At 47.3% G+C, this 17,318-nt stretch overlaps 1 protein-coding gene across 1 annotated transcript in view; it reads left to right on the forward strand.

Moving 5' to 3' along the window:
- Window positions 1–17,318, forward strand: part of LOC131209970 (discoidin domain-containing receptor tyrosine kinase B) — a 107,784-nt gene that overhangs the window by 21,889 nt on the left and 68,577 nt on the right. Inside the window, exon 2 of the mRNA XM_058203146.1 lies at window positions 1,333–1,438. Coding sequence (XP_058059129.1) covers window positions 1,333–1,438 — 106 coding nt within the window. The remainder of the gene's footprint in view (window positions 1–1,332; window positions 1,439–17,318) is intronic.

Consider the following 17,318-nt stretch of genomic DNA (forward strand, 5'->3'; position numbering starts at 1 on the left):
GCAAATTTAATCGAACCCCCCTGCCCGCCGCCTCCCAACATTGAATTGGAGTATGTGGGACCTCTTTTTTCTCGTTGACCGGGCTGCCCCCGATTTTCCGCGATTGAGTGATACGCGACGGGAACGAACCAGAACAAAGTGGAATCGTGTTTTTCTCCGGTCACTCTAACTCCTGCGGTGTTCTGCTTCCGGAAAATCGGGTCACGGGTGGAGCCGGTGACATTCCGCCTCCGTCGTTCGCAGAGGGCAGCCCAGAACGGCTTCGACGTCGGTGATGATGATGATTAGATGCGAAAGTTTGCCTCCGAAGTTTGCGGTCGATTAATGGGCCCCTGGCTCGGCGGACACGGTGGGCAATAATAATTTGCAAGTTTTCCCCGTCCCCGAGTCTCCCGAGGGACCCGTAAAGTGGGGCCACAATATTAGAATGTTCGAACTTTGCGAACAAAATTGTCTATCGATTGCGGGGTTCGGTAACGAGGCGCCATCTTTTGGGGCTAACGTTAATCTGGCCACCCCTGGCCGCGGGGTGGTCCGATGGCGAAGATTTCACCTGCAACGGCGTCCATATATCGCTCATCAGGGGGAGCATACTCGAAAGGAGTCTTATAATGGGGGGGGCCAGAGCATCCGCGAGAGATTCATGGATGTGAACGTTCAAAAGACGGACGCCGTAGAGACTTCCCAGGACCGGGACCGGGACCGGCGCTGAGGCGTTCTCTGCCGTGTGAAAGTGGTCTTAAATTTATGACGACCGCGGAGAGGCATAAATTTTGCAGCCGTGCAGCATACACTCCTTCCAAAAGAGGGTCCCGGCGAAGAATAATGGCGTTCGTTGAAGGTGGACGCGGACGCGGTAGTCAGAAACTCATTTCCTTCGGCTGCCCGCTGCCGAGTGTGGCAATCCTTGGTGGCCAACATACACACATGCACGCACTGGTAGATGATGCTTCGGAAACGAGGTCGAGAAGGTGCAATTTAACTCTTCCAGCTACGACGCTGGCCGTGAGTCGCTTCCAAGGTATGCGCCTTAATTACAACCTCTTGAAAGGCCTGCGGTGCACACGACATATAAGCAAGACCCGATGGTGACATTTATCTCGGAAACGTGAGATCCGAACTTCACTGCACGAGATGAAAGTGAGAAAAATAAACACATTTTTAACGGGCTTTTGCAGTTGACAGCATTCAAAGAAACCGTCGGGAAGCTGCGAAATAGAATTAAGTGATCCACCGGTTTTTCCGTCATTTTGTTCCATTCGATCATATATAAAACAAAATACAAAGAAAAATACTATTTGCTAACAAGTGCGTTTCCGTTTTCCGTTTCAGAAAAATGCAAAAACCCGCTCGGCATGGAATCGTTCGCGATTAATGACTCACAAATAACGGCCAGCTCGGCGCACGACATTGGCAACGTAGGACCACAGCACGCCAGGTATGATTTTATAGGCCCATGTTTCCGGCTGGAACGTTCATTCCGAGAGGATCTATTCGTTTTTCCTACCGGGACACAAAAATGAAAAGTGCATTCGCGCGGTACGTTCTGTTTCCCGTATGATGTACCGTAGATTCTCGCTTTTAATCCATTCCGCCGCCGGTGATATCTTGGGTGGTTGTCTTCAGCCCCTTGCCCAAGGACCCACGGACCAAGGACGAGCCGGCAAGACGCAGACGCATTCGTCTACCTTTCAGCAATCCGTCGGCACCGGATGATGCACCGAGAGCCGCTCGCTGTGGAAGTGTTGAAAATTGCATCAAGCGGTTCCTGCCACGAACAATGGCCTATTGTGCCCCTTTAGTGTGTATGTGTGGAGCCGAGGGTAACAAATCTACATTATCCTCATCAGGGATAACAAATTGCTCTCATTTAAAATGAAGAATCACTATTGGTTTCTTTTTGGAGTCCTGTTCCTGCTGCAATGAGCATTCCCCAAAGCGCACACACTCATAAGCGCGCCGTGGAGCCTTTTAGTTCAGTGCTCCCGTCGGAAAAGGGCCACAGAAGACCAGCGGCTAAAAATGAGGCAGACGGCCAGACGGGTTCGCCATTTTGGCCATTTCCTTGATGCAGCTTGCATTTTTGTCGGCTACCGGTGGGCTCCGGGAGGAGGATTGTTGATGTGCCACGTCTTGATGCTCGTTTCCTTGAATGGGAGAAAATTATTTTCCATTTTCCTTGGTTCCGCCCAAGGAGTGCCCGTGGCCGGCATAAGGAGCTGGGTCGCGTCTGATCCGCGCCGGCGAGCGGCAGCTAGCACGTCGAAGCGTGACTGCGAAAGTGGCACCGGGATTATCGGTCCCCGGCCTGCTGATGGCCGATTGATGTCCTTTCGGAATGGAACCGCAGGACCGGAGCCGTTTCATTATCTATTGGTTGGCCTGTCAATTGGTGTAACGCTGCGATAAGAGAAGAGGTACACGCAAATGCAATCCCCTTTGCAGTCGTGTCCTGTTTGCTCAAGCGGTTTGGATGGATTCGGGTGGGAATCCGGGGTCTGATCGACGGGCTGTCGATATATTGAAACTTAATTGCAGCACGTTTGGGATGAGCGTTTAGACACGACGATTGAAAAGTTCAGGCCCGAGTCTGGTTACCAATAGGGCGAACGTGGCGCCGGCTTCTTCGCGGTTACCGAGAAATACACTTACCGAGGAAGAAAAATGGCCACCATTAGTTAGCGAGTGAAAGTGAGCAGCTTCCGGTCGGGCCCGGGTGAGAGTGTTCGCAACCAAATTCACCAAGATGGGGTGCAGAAAATGAAGAAAAATTGTGTCTGATTGCACGGGGCTGCTGCTGTCTTCGGTAGCTCGTCACGTTCTTCAAATTTATCGCATGCAGTGGGCCGAATGAATAATTTAGCTGACGTACGCTGGCCTGAGTGTTGCCGTGTATCAATCCAATCAGCAGCCGCCGAGTGGGAAAAACAATAATATTGTTTCGTGAGAGAAAAATCACATATTTGCCAGAATCTTAAATCCATTCAGCAATTTTGATGTGATTGAAATCCTGAGTCATTTTAAATACGTGACTCTGGGGCAGGAATTTTCTTCTCCATGCTTTATCTTGTTTTATTAGTTCAACCGGAAGTGGAGTTCATTATTTTTTCTTTTAGTTATCAGTGTTGATGTGAGTTGTTTTAGATTGTTTTATATTGATTAATTGATTGATAAACTTATTTATTTATTTATTTATAATCATTATTTATGATTTTCTCACCTAAACATTGTGGGATTCCTTCTTTGAGTTTCAGTAGTTCACATCATAAGGACATCATCTTAGACGATGCCGCATGCTTGTTGTGTGTTTGGAGCACTTCCTATATGACCTACGAAACAAACAATAGAAGATTTCAACTTCACAAACATTCAATCAAATGTTTGACCCTGACAGAAAGCATGCAAATTTGAATCCGTGATTGTATTTCTTACTACGATTAGGGCACAAGCACTTTTAAGTAATCAATTACCCTATTGTGCACGTGAGACCGAAACTGATATTGTGAGACTCACACTTCCACATTTTGACATTTTGGTTTTCCGGAAATCCAATCCCAGTTTTCCGGGGGAACTCGCGCGACCTCCCGTGGCAAAAGCGGCAGGCGCCTGGCCCAATCAATAAAGGTTCTTCGATTTTTACTGCCCCATAAAAGTGGAAGGCATTCATTTCAGTTGCTGCTGATCGCCGTTTGGTCGATCCGCGTAGACCCGGTTCCTTTTCCACGGAGTTACAAAGGCCTCCCGACCTGAGGTGGGGAAGGTTTATTGTTGTTGTTGCCGAGCCCGAACCCCAAACCCGGATCCGGCGGCCACATCCGTCAATGTTGTTTTCCTTTTCATCAACCATTTATGATTGCGCTCTTGCGTTATTGCGTCGTGGTTCCATTTTTTTGGTACTTTCTGTTGTCCTGTAAGTTATTGCCGCGTACAATCAACATTCAGAGCGCGCAGGGCAGGTTGTTGCTCCACTGACAACCCGGCAACGTCAAGGAGGCGTTCGACACAATATTCGTTTCCAGGATTGGAACGAACCAAACACCGGCGTCACGCATCCGCATCTCGCGTAGTTCCGTCAGCTGGACTTTGGGAAATGGGTGGGCAGCTCAAATCTTCCGTCTGTTGTTGTTAGCCCGGCTGCGGTCAATTCCAACGAATCCACAATTTCCTTCCGTCCAAACGGCGAAAGGGCGCCAGAAGCGGCAAGCGCTCATTGCTTTCTGTCAAATCTGACGTTTATGTCTTCATTTCCTTCCTGGCTCGGCTCGCTAATGGGCCGAGCAGGCTGTGCCGAAATCGGCAGCATGCTGAGCCGAATTTGAATGTCGAAGGAAGTGGTGTGTCTTTTATTGTCTACCCCTATTTTATCGCTAACTAGTTTGGGGATTGTAATCCAAGCAATCCACTGCACTCCGATGAAGTGCTGAACCCGCTTGTCTCAATCGTCCGGTTGATTGATTCGCTCCAGACAACTTGCCTTGCCACTGTGGCACGCGGACGGAACACAATTTATTTGTTTTAAGCTTGTTCCTATGGGCGGCCATTTTTCTGTGGGAAAAGAACAGAGCACAATGTGTGTGACTCGAAGCTAAGGACCCCACCGCTAAAGCACGGCTGCCAGTCAAGAACGCTTTATGGCGTTGTTCATAAAACTAGCAACAGATTGACGTGGCCGATGATTGCGATGGATTTTTGCCCTTTCGGAGCTCGCAAAGCGTGTTGAAGCGCGTCTGCTCTTGCTCCGAAGGACTTCCGCCGGTGGCAACAGTGACCAGCAGCAGCGGTGTGTGGCTGGCGGCGGAGACTGGTTGGAGGCCATCAAGGGCCAGTCAATTTCTTTCGACAGCACACAGCCGGTCCCAGCCCGGTCGGTGACGGTAGAGTTCATAAATCAATATGGAACGCCCGGCGTGGCCCTCGAAGGCGGCGGACGAGCTCATCATCGACCTTTACTCCCGGTTCCGAGGATGTGATTTTACCGGGGGCGACCGGTAAAGTACCTCGCAGAGGACGATGTGCACTTTTTTTGCGGGCCCGGTTTAGCGTTCCTCTCTCAAGCTCGCCCCTTTTTGTCGGCAACAAAGTGGCGAAAGAACGAGTGGCGAGCGCCCTCTGTCGTCCATTTGCCTAACGCCCGTCGATAAATCGATCGTCAGCAGAACACCGGGGCCACCAGAGCCCGTCAAACTTTATTTTAATTCTTCGGCCATTCGGCTTTGCCGTCGATTTTTGTTTCTGGCCTCACCGGCTCGGCTCAGGTATATGGGTGGGTGTGCCCCTTCTCAAGAAGCAGCCCGTCCCGACTTTTCGGTTCGGCCCTTTCCCAGACCGCAAATCCGTTTTTTTTTTTGCCCAACCCTTCCCGACCGAAACGAGAGTCTGGGGTCTGGGGCGTCCAGCGTGGGAAGAACCGGCTGCCGTGAGAGCCGCTTTCGCCTCCAGCGCCTCTGTGAGGTGGCAGCAGATCTTTGACTTGGCCAACAACGACGGGTTCAGGGTGGCGCACCTGCCTGATGACTCTATTATAGAGCGCGGTGCGGACCTCGAGTGACTCTTCTCGATTGGAACGGAAAATTACGAGCACACTCACTCAGCTGTCTTTGCTGAACCGGCGCGCTCTCGTCCTCGACAACTCGAAGGTGGTGCTCGAAGCGGTCAAAGTGCTCATAATTTCTCAACACTCCCGTCCCGTCCGACTCCATTGAGTTATGCTGACCATTCGGAGGGTTTTTGTGGCAAATGGCATTTTCGAATGCCTTTCGGTTCGTCGGTGTCGTCGCCGTCGTTCTTCAGCGTTTGGGAATTTCACGGATCGTTACGCGCGGGCGCGCCGGGGCGAGTTCACCTTTCAGTCGATTAGCTTTGATTAATGGCCGGTGGTCGTGGCCCAGGGTTCGGCGGTTCAGGTTCCGTTTTGCGGGTTGTTTGGCGGTGATTTGGTCACCGCGAGAAGCAGTCACAAACGGGCCAAGCCCTCTAGAAGTCGCGGCCTCAAAAATTAGACCGATTTACATATGTTCTCGCCATTGTGTGCTGTCAACGTGTTAACTGTCAAAGAGTATGGCGATGCCTTAGTTTATACTAAGATCACTCTACTACAGGTTGAAGCAACAGACGGTTGGCTTGGGCCAGGTTCGTTTGCGAAATTCCAAGAACTGTTTTCATCTTCAACAACGCAACTAAGAAATGTGCTGTACATTCGCTGCCATTTAATGGAGTCAGGGGTTTCTTCCTAATTATGCTTTTTTGGCAACATTACATTGTTTTGACATCAGCCAAATGATTTAAGCTCGACAAAAAAATAGTTTGCAACTTATCTTTGAAGAGGTTAGACCATGTCGATTTTTTTGTTTGAAAATATTTTTTGCGCGGATCATTGCTTTTCTGGTACCTGTTGACGAAAACTGTTACAAAATCGCATCAAATGCTTGTCGAAGCTTATTTTTGGAAGATCGCAGTGCTTCAAACGGTCTCAAAAATTAATACACAACGGTTTTGACTTAACAAGCAAAGAGCGCCGGAGAACTCCAAAAAAGTTCCAGGGCGCTGAACTGCCACAATTTTTGGACAAATATGACACGCAAACGTAACAACGAAGGTCCTGAAAGTTCCAGAAAAACCAAACAAGAAATTCTGCTCGCCAGGTACAAAAAGAAGTCATTTCTCCAACAAATCATGATTAAGGATGAAAAGTGGACTCAGTTTGAGAATTCAAAAAACAAAAAATCATCGGTCAGTCCGGGAAAACCATCAACTTCAACTGCAAAACCAGATCGATTCGGTAAAAAAACAATGCTGTGTGTCTGATGGGACCAGAAATGTGTGGTGTATCTCAAGCTCCAAAAACCCGCGGAAACCGTTAATACAGATCGCTACTGCAACAAATGATCGCATGAATCATGGATTGCCAGACATGGCAATGTTACTTGGCTCTTTGTTTTTTACATTTCATTTACATTTGTTTGCATCTCGAGGAAGCTCCTGGATTTGGTTAATGGATTTTTTCCTTTTTTTATCAACCTGTATTGAAGTGATCTTACACCTTGTACATCATAATTACCCAAGGTACTGCGCCTTGTTGTTCATGCGATAAAGACATCGACGGAGCTGCCCATTGATGACTCTACATCTACATCTTGTGGAACTGACGGCACTTTCAACATGTCAATTTCGGACGAGCCACACTCTCGCGGGACCAATTGTGCAGGGCAACTGCACTGGACCGCCAGAGCCTGTTGTTGCTGAGCCCGCGGACATTACTCACGCTCACCGAAAAGGCCCACAAACCCACAGAGAAGGGAACGTCAAACGAGTCTTCCCGCGCGGTGCCCGTTCTCCAATAAATCTTACCGGCGACCTCGCTATGAATGGGTCCGTATCCCCAACTCGTTTCCCCTTCACGTCCCTCTGTGTCACTCAGGCGTCTCGAGCCCAGACATCTTGAAGACGGGACCCTCCGACGCCATTTCTACAATGTGTGCGGTGTGGGGCTGCAATTTCTTGAACCAAAATGAGGGGACCATACATACACCAACCCCGGACGGACTCTCATAACTTTATGGTGCGCCGTGTCGTGCCGTAAAAAGCGAAAATTAATCTCCATCCGCGGCCCAGTCGGCGTGGGACCTGTTCGCGGTTTTCCCGGCACCGCTCACCGCACTTCCGCCGACCACTTGCCATTAAATATAATTAAAAACAATAAAAAGAAAAATCCTTCGTCGTAAATTAACACCCTCGCCGCCACCACCCGACCGAACCCAACCCTCGCTGTGGAGCGTTTCATCAAAAAAGGGACACTCCTTGCTTTGGGGCGCCGGACACAATCTCGGGCGGTGGGCCTCCGACGAAGGCGTTAATGTTGATTTTTCTAATGATGGCGGTGGCAGATGGTGGTGCGAAGGACACGTCACGGGGACGACCTATGCGGAGCGTCGCGGCCCCCGCTAGCACCACAGGGTTCGCCGGTAGAATCTAATATTTCAAATCCTGGCTGCCATTAAAAACATTTAGAGTCATTGTTTCGCGACCGCGCACACGACGGGTAGACCGTGTCCTGCGACCGGGCGGGCGGTTAATTCCCGGCATTCCCGCATTTGGCAGTCGGTCGGGTCGGGAAAATAGACAACTGCGCGGCGGACGAAGTCGAAGACGGAGATTGTCGCCTTCCGTCTTAAGTGGCCCATTGCGGTGGTGGACGCGTTTTGATGCCCTTTGGAGGACATTTTTCTGCATCATTGGCACCATTTAGAGCACCTCGTCTTGGTGGGAAGCAGTCGGAGCTACTGTCGGAGAAATTTATTTCCACCCAACCTCGATTATCTCTTTTTGCCTATTAATTTCTGAGTTCTTGACCATTCTTTTTGCTGTGAGCTGCACAAGATATGAGTTTATAATAAAAGTCCGTTTTTGTCACATAACATTTCTTTCTCCGGCCGTCTGCCAGCGCCTCAGCAAAATGAATTTTAATTGCCACACAAAATCTTCAATCTGCGTGAATGATGACTGATTTGTCGGAGTGTCCTTGCGGGTAATGCCCGCAAAGCGCACGGCAAAAGCCAAATGATGAATTTACTACGACCGAACCCGACTGAGCCCCCGAGCCATAAAGATGTCCCTCCCGGTGGTTGGGGTCCCGGGGTCCTGGTCGTGGCAGCACCATCGACTAATGGAAGAAATATGCTCTTTCCGGAATTAATGCTCCGTCATTTGCCCGTTTGACTCGGCCCCGTGCGGGTTGACAAACGTCGCACGCACGGTGCGCGGACTTAAAAAATGTCCACCTGCCTGCCGGCCAGGAAATGATGATCTTTCGTTCCTTTTTTTTGCCTGTCGTTGTTGGGTGGCCATTTTGGTTTTGTTTTGGTCGCACTGCTACGTCCTGCGACGTATCCGCAGCCCGAGCGAGCCCACCGGACCAATATCTGTACATTAATATTACATTTTCATTTCCAGTAATGACCACCCATCATCGTTATTGTTGCTGGCGGCGGTAGGATCATTCCACCGGCTCCTGAATGGGAAACCGGCCCTGCACCGGAAGCACCGACATTGTGGTTAACCTTTTTCGCTCGCCGTCGATCGCAGGGCGGCCTCCATTAGTCAAACGACGTTTTGGGTTGCGGACCGGCCTTTTTCCCGGCATAGAACTGTCCTTGCTGAGGCTCGGTAAGCCTGAAGCGTACTAATGCCATTGTGAGGCCGCTGCTGTGGCCGCACGTTTCCTGCAGCCTGAAATGAGTGAACTAGAGTTTCGTTCCGATGTAGGAAATAAAAGAATGGGCGCTTTGGACACCGCTCTAATGACTGTATCACATTATTCGATGTTGCCAAATTGTTAACATACAAACAATAGTCCTTTTGTGTGTTTAAATCTATGCAAACCTATTTCTGTACTTGTGCTGTGTTTGAGCTTTTGATCTAATGTCTAATGCATGGTCACTTCTATGGATTCGAACTCGTCGTTATGGCACAATGCGGGTCCATTGGAGACTAATTTAGTTAACCTTGGAGTCAGCGCTGTCAGAAAATTTAACGGTTATTTATTCTGGATTTTCCATAACTTTAAGGCCTTAAATGGGCCAGACTCTGTAATACAGTCCGAACTTAGCAGAGAGTGTCTTCACTTAATCCTGATGACGTCACAACAGTGACAGCCAATCTTCTGGTTATGATTCTAGATCTAGCGTTCTCTATTTCTCACCGTCTTTACAAAGAAAAACTTATCTAGTTTGAAAAAGTTTAGTACAATACTGACGAACTGATGTTTTTAGAACGAATTTTTTAATTATTTTTTGTTCGATTTTTTATTTTAGTTCGAACTGACGTCTTTCGCTAACAAATCGATTAATCTTAGCCCAGTAAAATAAAATGTAAAAAAAGTAATTCGGACTAATCGAATCGAAGTTGGAAATGCTGAACGAACCGTTTTCAAATTTATACCGAATTAATTGGTTTGATTCATAGTTTGAAGATGGTTTTGAGTGTCTCAAGTCGTAACCAAAGCGCTGCAGCATTGTAGTAAATTTAGTATTGAAGTAATTTACCCCAATCTCCATGTCTTTAACTGTCGAGTGTAGTTGCATGTAGCTTGTAAAATTGACAAAGAAGACCGAATCGTTTCCAATCGTAGCTTTAGCCTTTGTTCCTCAACTCATCCTCAGCCTTACAAGCTGGCTTTAAAATGTAATGAACGAAGGACCACCGTCAAGGCAGCGAGGTCCTCGATCGGGATGATGATGATGGTCCTGGTTTGGTGTGTTGATTTTAAATTGCATCCCTCTGCTATCCCGGTAACTAATGCCTACAGTGCGCCGACCAAATGGCCAACCGTATCACAGTTTGTGTTGAGGTTCGTCTCAGAGGTCGGGTTGCAAAAAACGTGAACTCGAAGCCCTGCACATGCCGTACGTTGAAAGTAAATATTGCCACCAGCCATCGTCTCCGTAGCCGGGAGTTGCAACACCCTGAATGGTTTTACTCCAAGTTGTGGAGTCTGCCCGGGTGCTGTTGCCCGGACCTAACCCATGTTTGTTCCCTGCTGACGGTAGAGCCGACCACACGGCCACGGCGCGATGGGTTTCATGTGCCCGTCGAGCACTTTGTCAACGCCGTTTGCCATCTCGTAGTCCGTTCCGTATTTTTTCTTTCCTCCTTTACATAAGCAATCGTCGATGGCCACAGGAGCCGAAACTCAAAGGCGGCGGCCAGCGAAAAGGATATCTGCGAACCGACCGCACCAAAGCCTATAGACTGCGGTGTGTGTGCGTTATCATTTCGCTGTAAGAGTGTGGCCACTACACACAACCCCGCCTTGGGTGGGGTGACTGGCAAAAGCATAACGGTCGGCGCTAAAAAGGAGCAAAAATGGTCATTTTCAGGCCTCCCCGGAGGATGCTAAAAAAAGGGGCACCACCACCGGAAGTGTATCCTCATTGAAAAGAATCCGCCGCCGGCCCTCCGTCAGATCGATTGCCACCGAAAAGGGGGTCCGGGAAACCACCGAAGGGCCTGGCACCAAATTGCATCATTGAAAACCTGCGGCGTCGACGTCGGGGCCTTCGAAGCATCCTTCGAAGCCAGGGGCACATCATCGTCCTGGGGCAGTCCTAGGTGAAAAAATGCGTTTATCGCAGCCTGTCGCCGGCCGTACCGGAAGTGCCAAGATGTTAGCTTAGCTCTTCGGCAAACAGCAACCCACGGCGCAAGTTATGCTGACTCCTGGGCCGATGGGGGAACTTTTAGTGCTGCGGTTACTTGGGGGAGGCACAGACTCCCCGGTCCCTGCCTTCTCCGTGGTACCTTGGTGTGCGTTATCTTCGCGTACAAACGAGAGTCCTGGTTGTGCACCACCGTGAGGCTTCTCCCAGCGTGTGCCATAACCGTTACTGGCACGGCTTCGGAAGACGAAGAAAAAAAATCATAAAAAGTCACGGTGGAGGTGCCGCAAGGGGGAAAGGTGTGCCTATAAAACGGTGGCGCTTGGTGCCCATCATTACCGAGGACGCCGGCAGGGCGGCGTGTGATAAGTGAAAAAGCATTTGCAATAAATTAGAAAACTCGGTGTGTGTGACCGTTTTTCAAACATTTTTATTATGCATGTCCCGTGCGGTGAAGAGGGGCGATGCCATGCGACGAGGGCATCATTATGCTGCGCCAGCATGTTTTTATGCGCCACCGAGGACCCTTTAAGAAGCGGGAACAGTTGTTTACTTTTCGCGATCCAAGGTTAAGGCGCAAAGCAATTTGAATTAAGCTCACAAACGGAGCCTCTTTGAGTTTGTTATGCAAGTTAATGGCTGTGAAGAAAGGTTTCACATTTTTTCCCGGTCACGTGGCACATTCTTTGTTGAGGCGTTGATGCTGAACTTGGTGCTCGCGTAGTGCTCCTTTTATTTCTCTTTATTCTGCTTATTTCTTCTTCTCAACTCTTATGACGACGATTGGCAGTCGCAACGTGAAAGTGATACACCTAAATTACGTCATAAAAATCAGAATTTTTTTCTCTCTTCTAGCTGTGTTAATAACATGTTACAGTAGTAAGCTTACAATGTATTTAGTTCAATTAAAAAATTTCGCATTTGGCTTTGATTACGGCCCGATTTCGCTTTTCGAAAGCATCACACGCCGCACGCACGACTTCGTTTAGCATTTCATCCCAGATTTGGACTAAACGTTTCTTAAAAGTGGCCAAACTCATATGCTTTACGTTGCTTATTTTTCCTAGCATGTATCCCCAGATATTAAAATCGAGTGGGTTTAAATCGGAAAACGATGAAGGCCATTCAGAGGAACTGATAAAACATGGCAAATTTTGTTAGCACCATTTCTGAACAACCAATGCTTTATGCGCAGGTGCTGAATCGTGTTGAAAGCAAAAATCTTCATCTCCTAAAAGTCCCTTGATACAAGGAAGCACATGGCTTCTGATAACGTTTTGCAAGTTGTTCAGATTTTCACGACCCGATCGATGACTGACAGTGGTAGTTTGTCTTTTCCTGATGTTGCTCCCCAAACCATCACAGCTGATGAATTTTGGTACCTCTAGACCTCAATTTTATCCTACCTCTACATCTTTTTTAACGGCTGGTATATCACGAAGACTTCCACCATAGACACGATCATTTTGCTTGCTCAAAGTTTTTGCCTTCAAAGTGAACAATTTTTGATTCGAAAAAATTATGCTGTGAGCAGCGTGCGTCTTCAGGAGCGTCCGAGATCTAACAACCCTGTCGGTAATATTTTGGAGAGATAATCCATGAATCCTTTGCTTCTTAAAAGGACCATTTCCAAGATCTCTTTTCGATTATGTTTTGCATGTAGGTGTGACTCATTTTCATATCACGTGCCATTTTTCTTCGCGAGTGGACTGGATTTCGTCGAATACGCTCCTTCACCGCTTTAAGCACCGCTGAAGTCCGTAAAGCCCGTTTTTTCCCCGGTTTCTTTTTGAGGACAACTGTACCAGTTGCCTTGAAACGTTTGATGGTCCTGTACACGAATAATCTGGTCAAGTTCAGATTTGACAGCTTCCTCTACATCTGAATGTTTATGAGGTTTTGAAGATGCAACATCTTGATTTGTTATCTATAAGAAAATATTACAGTTTTCTGGTGAACGAAACACAAGCACTGAATTTATCATGTATGAATAAACCGTAAACATACTACGTCTTCAAATAGTAAACAAAGATCAGACCTATAGCTGTAAAAATTAAAACACTTTGTGTATCACTTTCACGTTGTCACTCTGTACTTATTTGATAGAAATTTGGATTTTCTTGCTGTGGTTGGATCATACGAAGTGATTTGTGTTTTGAGTTTTACTACTATGAGCAAAAAAACAGGAAACAAATGTTTTCGACAACAACTGGGTCCAAATAGACCGGATTTGGGCAGAGGCAATGCTTGGTGTTTGCATCACAATTTTGTGAACATTTTGTGACCATTCGCCTCACTTAACACGTGGCTTCTGGCTATTCTCGGGTTAACTCAAGGTACAGTCTCGCGGACAACGTTTAGAGTCCATATTGGTGAAGATATTGGAGCGAAATGCATAGATAGGTGTGTTGCATAGGTTAAGGATGCCTTTAAATATGATAACATAGAAATAGCGAAAGAGAAAAGTGTTTGGGTTTCAAGCAAATTCCAGCTAGTACACCTACTCCATTTTTGGGACCAATCTTATACTAACTATGGATCAATCTTATACTTATGGAACAATAGCTTCTGCTTAGATAATGTTAATGCAGATAGCATAATGAATAATATGTAGTAGAGCCATTGACAGTCGCAACTTCAGAAGTGCAACAAACTGTCTTTTTTATCTCTTAAAGAACGCACTAAACCGTATTAGTAACTAGCTCGATGATAAAACATGCCTCGAGTCTTCGCCAAAATTTTTATTAAACTGTTGCATATTTAAACAACGTAACTACAAGGCTAATCTACTTTACCTTTATAATATTTTCATTAAACATAACATTAACATAACATCATAACATTTGTAAAGATCTTAGTTGGTTCGTACAACTTTCAACTCGTCATCGATGACATGACGTTGTTAATTTCAATGGTTTGAATCAAAAAAGCAACCACGAGCGCTTTCGATTTGATCGAACACATTTTATCAGTAAGTGGGACTCAAATTCAACAATTTCCTAATTAAAGTAAAACCGAATGTGAGTCGAAAATCGTCCCCCATTTTTTCCTCTCTGCTGCTTCGAGTAACTCCCGGCATCGTGTAATTGGATACGTTATTTCGTTCAACTGCTCCACTACTACCTATTGCCTATGACGATGGCTCTGGGGTGTCACGTTACACATTTAACGTTACCTTTTAAACCACTTTCTCTGTGTGTGCGCCACATGTTCTTCTCCTCTCCACGCTCCGTCGGTCTCGGTCCGGATCCCGCGCGAGTGAGCGAATTTTCGTTCGAGCGTTTAAAATGATTTTTTACTCAAAAATGTCAATAAGTTCGTAAGAAAAATGTGCTCTCCGCTTCCGAGGCGTATGTGTGTTCGCTCGAGTGGTAGTCCCGGTGTGGCCTGAGCTAATAACAGCCATTCACGATAAGGAGTCTGCCGAACCCGCCGGGGCGACTGCCGAACCCCAGTCAATTTGTGTGCCTGCCAGATCCTTCGCAAGTCTCGCCGCCGTCAGCCACGACAAGCGGGGTGGTGCCAGGACAACTTCCTGTTCTTTATGCAGCTGCTGCTACTACTACGGCTGCTGCTGAACTTCCTGTGCATCAATCGAAGCCCGGAGTGGGTGGCGAGACGAGAGACATACCTTTATGCTGGGTCGCTGATACGCCCTGAGAGGCAATTTTCTTTCCACTTTTCAATGGGGGATTTTTTTTCTTCCGGTCTCCCAGACCCAGACAGGGGGTAGTCCGATGACAGAAAATTCCCTTGCACACGACTCCTCCCCCCGGTGATCGGTGGCAGGGAACTGTCCCCTCCGGTCCTGGAGCGGTATAATATTTACATCCCCCAGGGCACCATACCGAGCGCCAAGGGATGGGATTATTTATTTATCCAGAAACGCGCCACGGGGTGAAGGAAAGAAAAAGTGCTGCCAAATTCCGGCACCAAAGAGAGGAGGGCAAGATGAAGAGAGTCTAACAAGATCGCCACCGCCGCTTCTGGGCCCTGGGCACACGCCTCGCTGCTGATAAGTGAGAATATTCAATATTGACTATTTTGTAGGGACGAACCGCCCTTCCTGGCGCGATGCTGGGCGCTAGTGGGACGAGCCCGCGGCGAGGCAGGAGATAGCCCCAAGAACAGTCCCGCACGGTGTGTCCTTTCTCAGGCCCTCCGCAGCGGCCAGGCGGGGCGTTTGATCAACTTTTGCTGCATAAATTGTGACATTGAGTGGGAAATTTGTACGATAAACCCGCGATGGCGAGGCTCTCCTCGTACGCCGCGGCGCTTCCCCGGCGTTCATCTTCGAACGCATTAAACGTGGAAGTGGCGCTCTGACTTTAAGAGCCGCCGATTTCCCGACCGCTATTAAAGTGTGACGCAGATTTTCGGAGAACATGCGTCGGCAGCCGACAACGGTGACGACGACGATGGCAAATGCAGCGTGTTTATCTTCCCTTTTGCCACTTGCACCACGAGGAAGCACCGATACCTTCTCCGGATACTAGTGACTCCCGGTAACCGCTAACGGCGGGCCACGTGGCACCGGTTCGTGAGTGGAATTTTGAGTGATGATCTGAGGCGAAAAAGACACTTTTCAGTCGTTCCATTCGAATGCATTTGAATAAAGTTTCGCGATTGATGTTCGATGAAAACGATTGACGTTATCGGCCGCTGACAGATATTTGGGGAGGCCGTGCCTATTCGCGCTTTTACAGCAAATCCCCCATTTTCTTTTGTGTACTCTTTTGTTGTTGTAGATAATGGTTGATGCTGATTTATGTGTCTTGCATCGGAAAGTGAACTATGAAACCGAAGACGGTTAGAACATCCGTTTGAAGGAGTTTTTTGTAGCTGACGGAATTTGAAATGTCAATGATGCTTTGCTTCAAAAATTTTAACGATGAAACGGGAAGGATTCTGCTTAGCAAATAAAGATAAAAAACTCGGTTTGTGTTTTGTGTGCTCGGTTTGACATTGGGACATATTCTTTTTTGTGGTTGATAATTTTCTAGGAAAGCTGCACGTCGATTTAAATTATTTATTTTATTTTTTTGCCTTTTAAGCCATGTAAATAAGCCACTAGGTTTAATTGACAACAATGTGATCTCAAATTGTTAAGTCGGGTACTTCAGATAAATTCTAACTTGTTCAAAACTCATATAACGTCGCTACGGAGACGAAGTACAGACAGCATTTGTTTGACATCAAAGTAACCGTGTATTTGGTGGAATGTACTTGTCATACATTTTAACGACCCGAGCCGCTCTAATCTAGAAGTGCAGGTTCCATAGAATTAACGATATCTTTACTGACGAAAAGACGCAAATCAAAGCAACCTAGAAAGTAAACCTTCAGTGTCAATTTAGGATTCCCGCCACAAACCACGAAAAGATGGGTTCACCAAACGATTCTCTCTCACGGAAGCTACAATGGTACACTTTTTCAAGTTATCTCATATTCAATCGCTTATTCAAGAACTATCCATCTTTCCAAATTAGTTGTACTGTACCACGAGCGGGTATTGAACCTTTCCAGCATCTATTAGAGAACCGTCGATTGAAGCCAAAGCGATATGTGAGTGAACGTGTAAATTCTGGAAAACTGCTATAGTAAGTGATTCCAATATTTGTTCGCATAAGTTCGTATCATAGAGTCGTATAAACATATCACAGAACATTTATTTAAACTATCGAAGTATCAACAAAGTTTAGAATTGTAGTGAAAGCGATTTTTGACGGACAGTGGCTTATACTTTTCTACTATTGTGTAGTTACTTCCACTCGGAACCAGTATCGAAACTGCTTCTAATGAACATTGAAATAACCGGTTTGGCATTACCATTGACATTGTCGGCCATGGTTCCGCACACAACACCAGAGTTTACATAAGCATGGTCGCAAGTTTCCGACAGGACCATTAATCCGTATTCGTGTTCGATCGTTGGCACGGATCCTTATCGACACTAAAGGCCCCAGGGATTAGACTACAATCTTGGTGCCGAACCAATTTTCCTGCACTTCGTCCGGACCCCGGCACAGACGAACATTCTTTATATTAGTTTACACCTCATTACCGCCGTTATCGCAAAAAATCATCGAAACGATATCTGCAGCCCTCCGGCGAGTCGAACAATCCATCTGCCGCCCGAGAGCGGAGGCACACAAACAGACCGGA

This window comes from Anopheles bellator, chromosome 2 (genome assembly GCF_943735745.2).
Source record: "Anopheles bellator chromosome 2, idAnoBellAS_SP24_06.2, whole genome shotgun sequence".
Taxonomy (NCBI): domain Eukaryota; kingdom Metazoa; phylum Arthropoda; class Insecta; order Diptera; family Culicidae; genus Anopheles; species Anopheles bellator.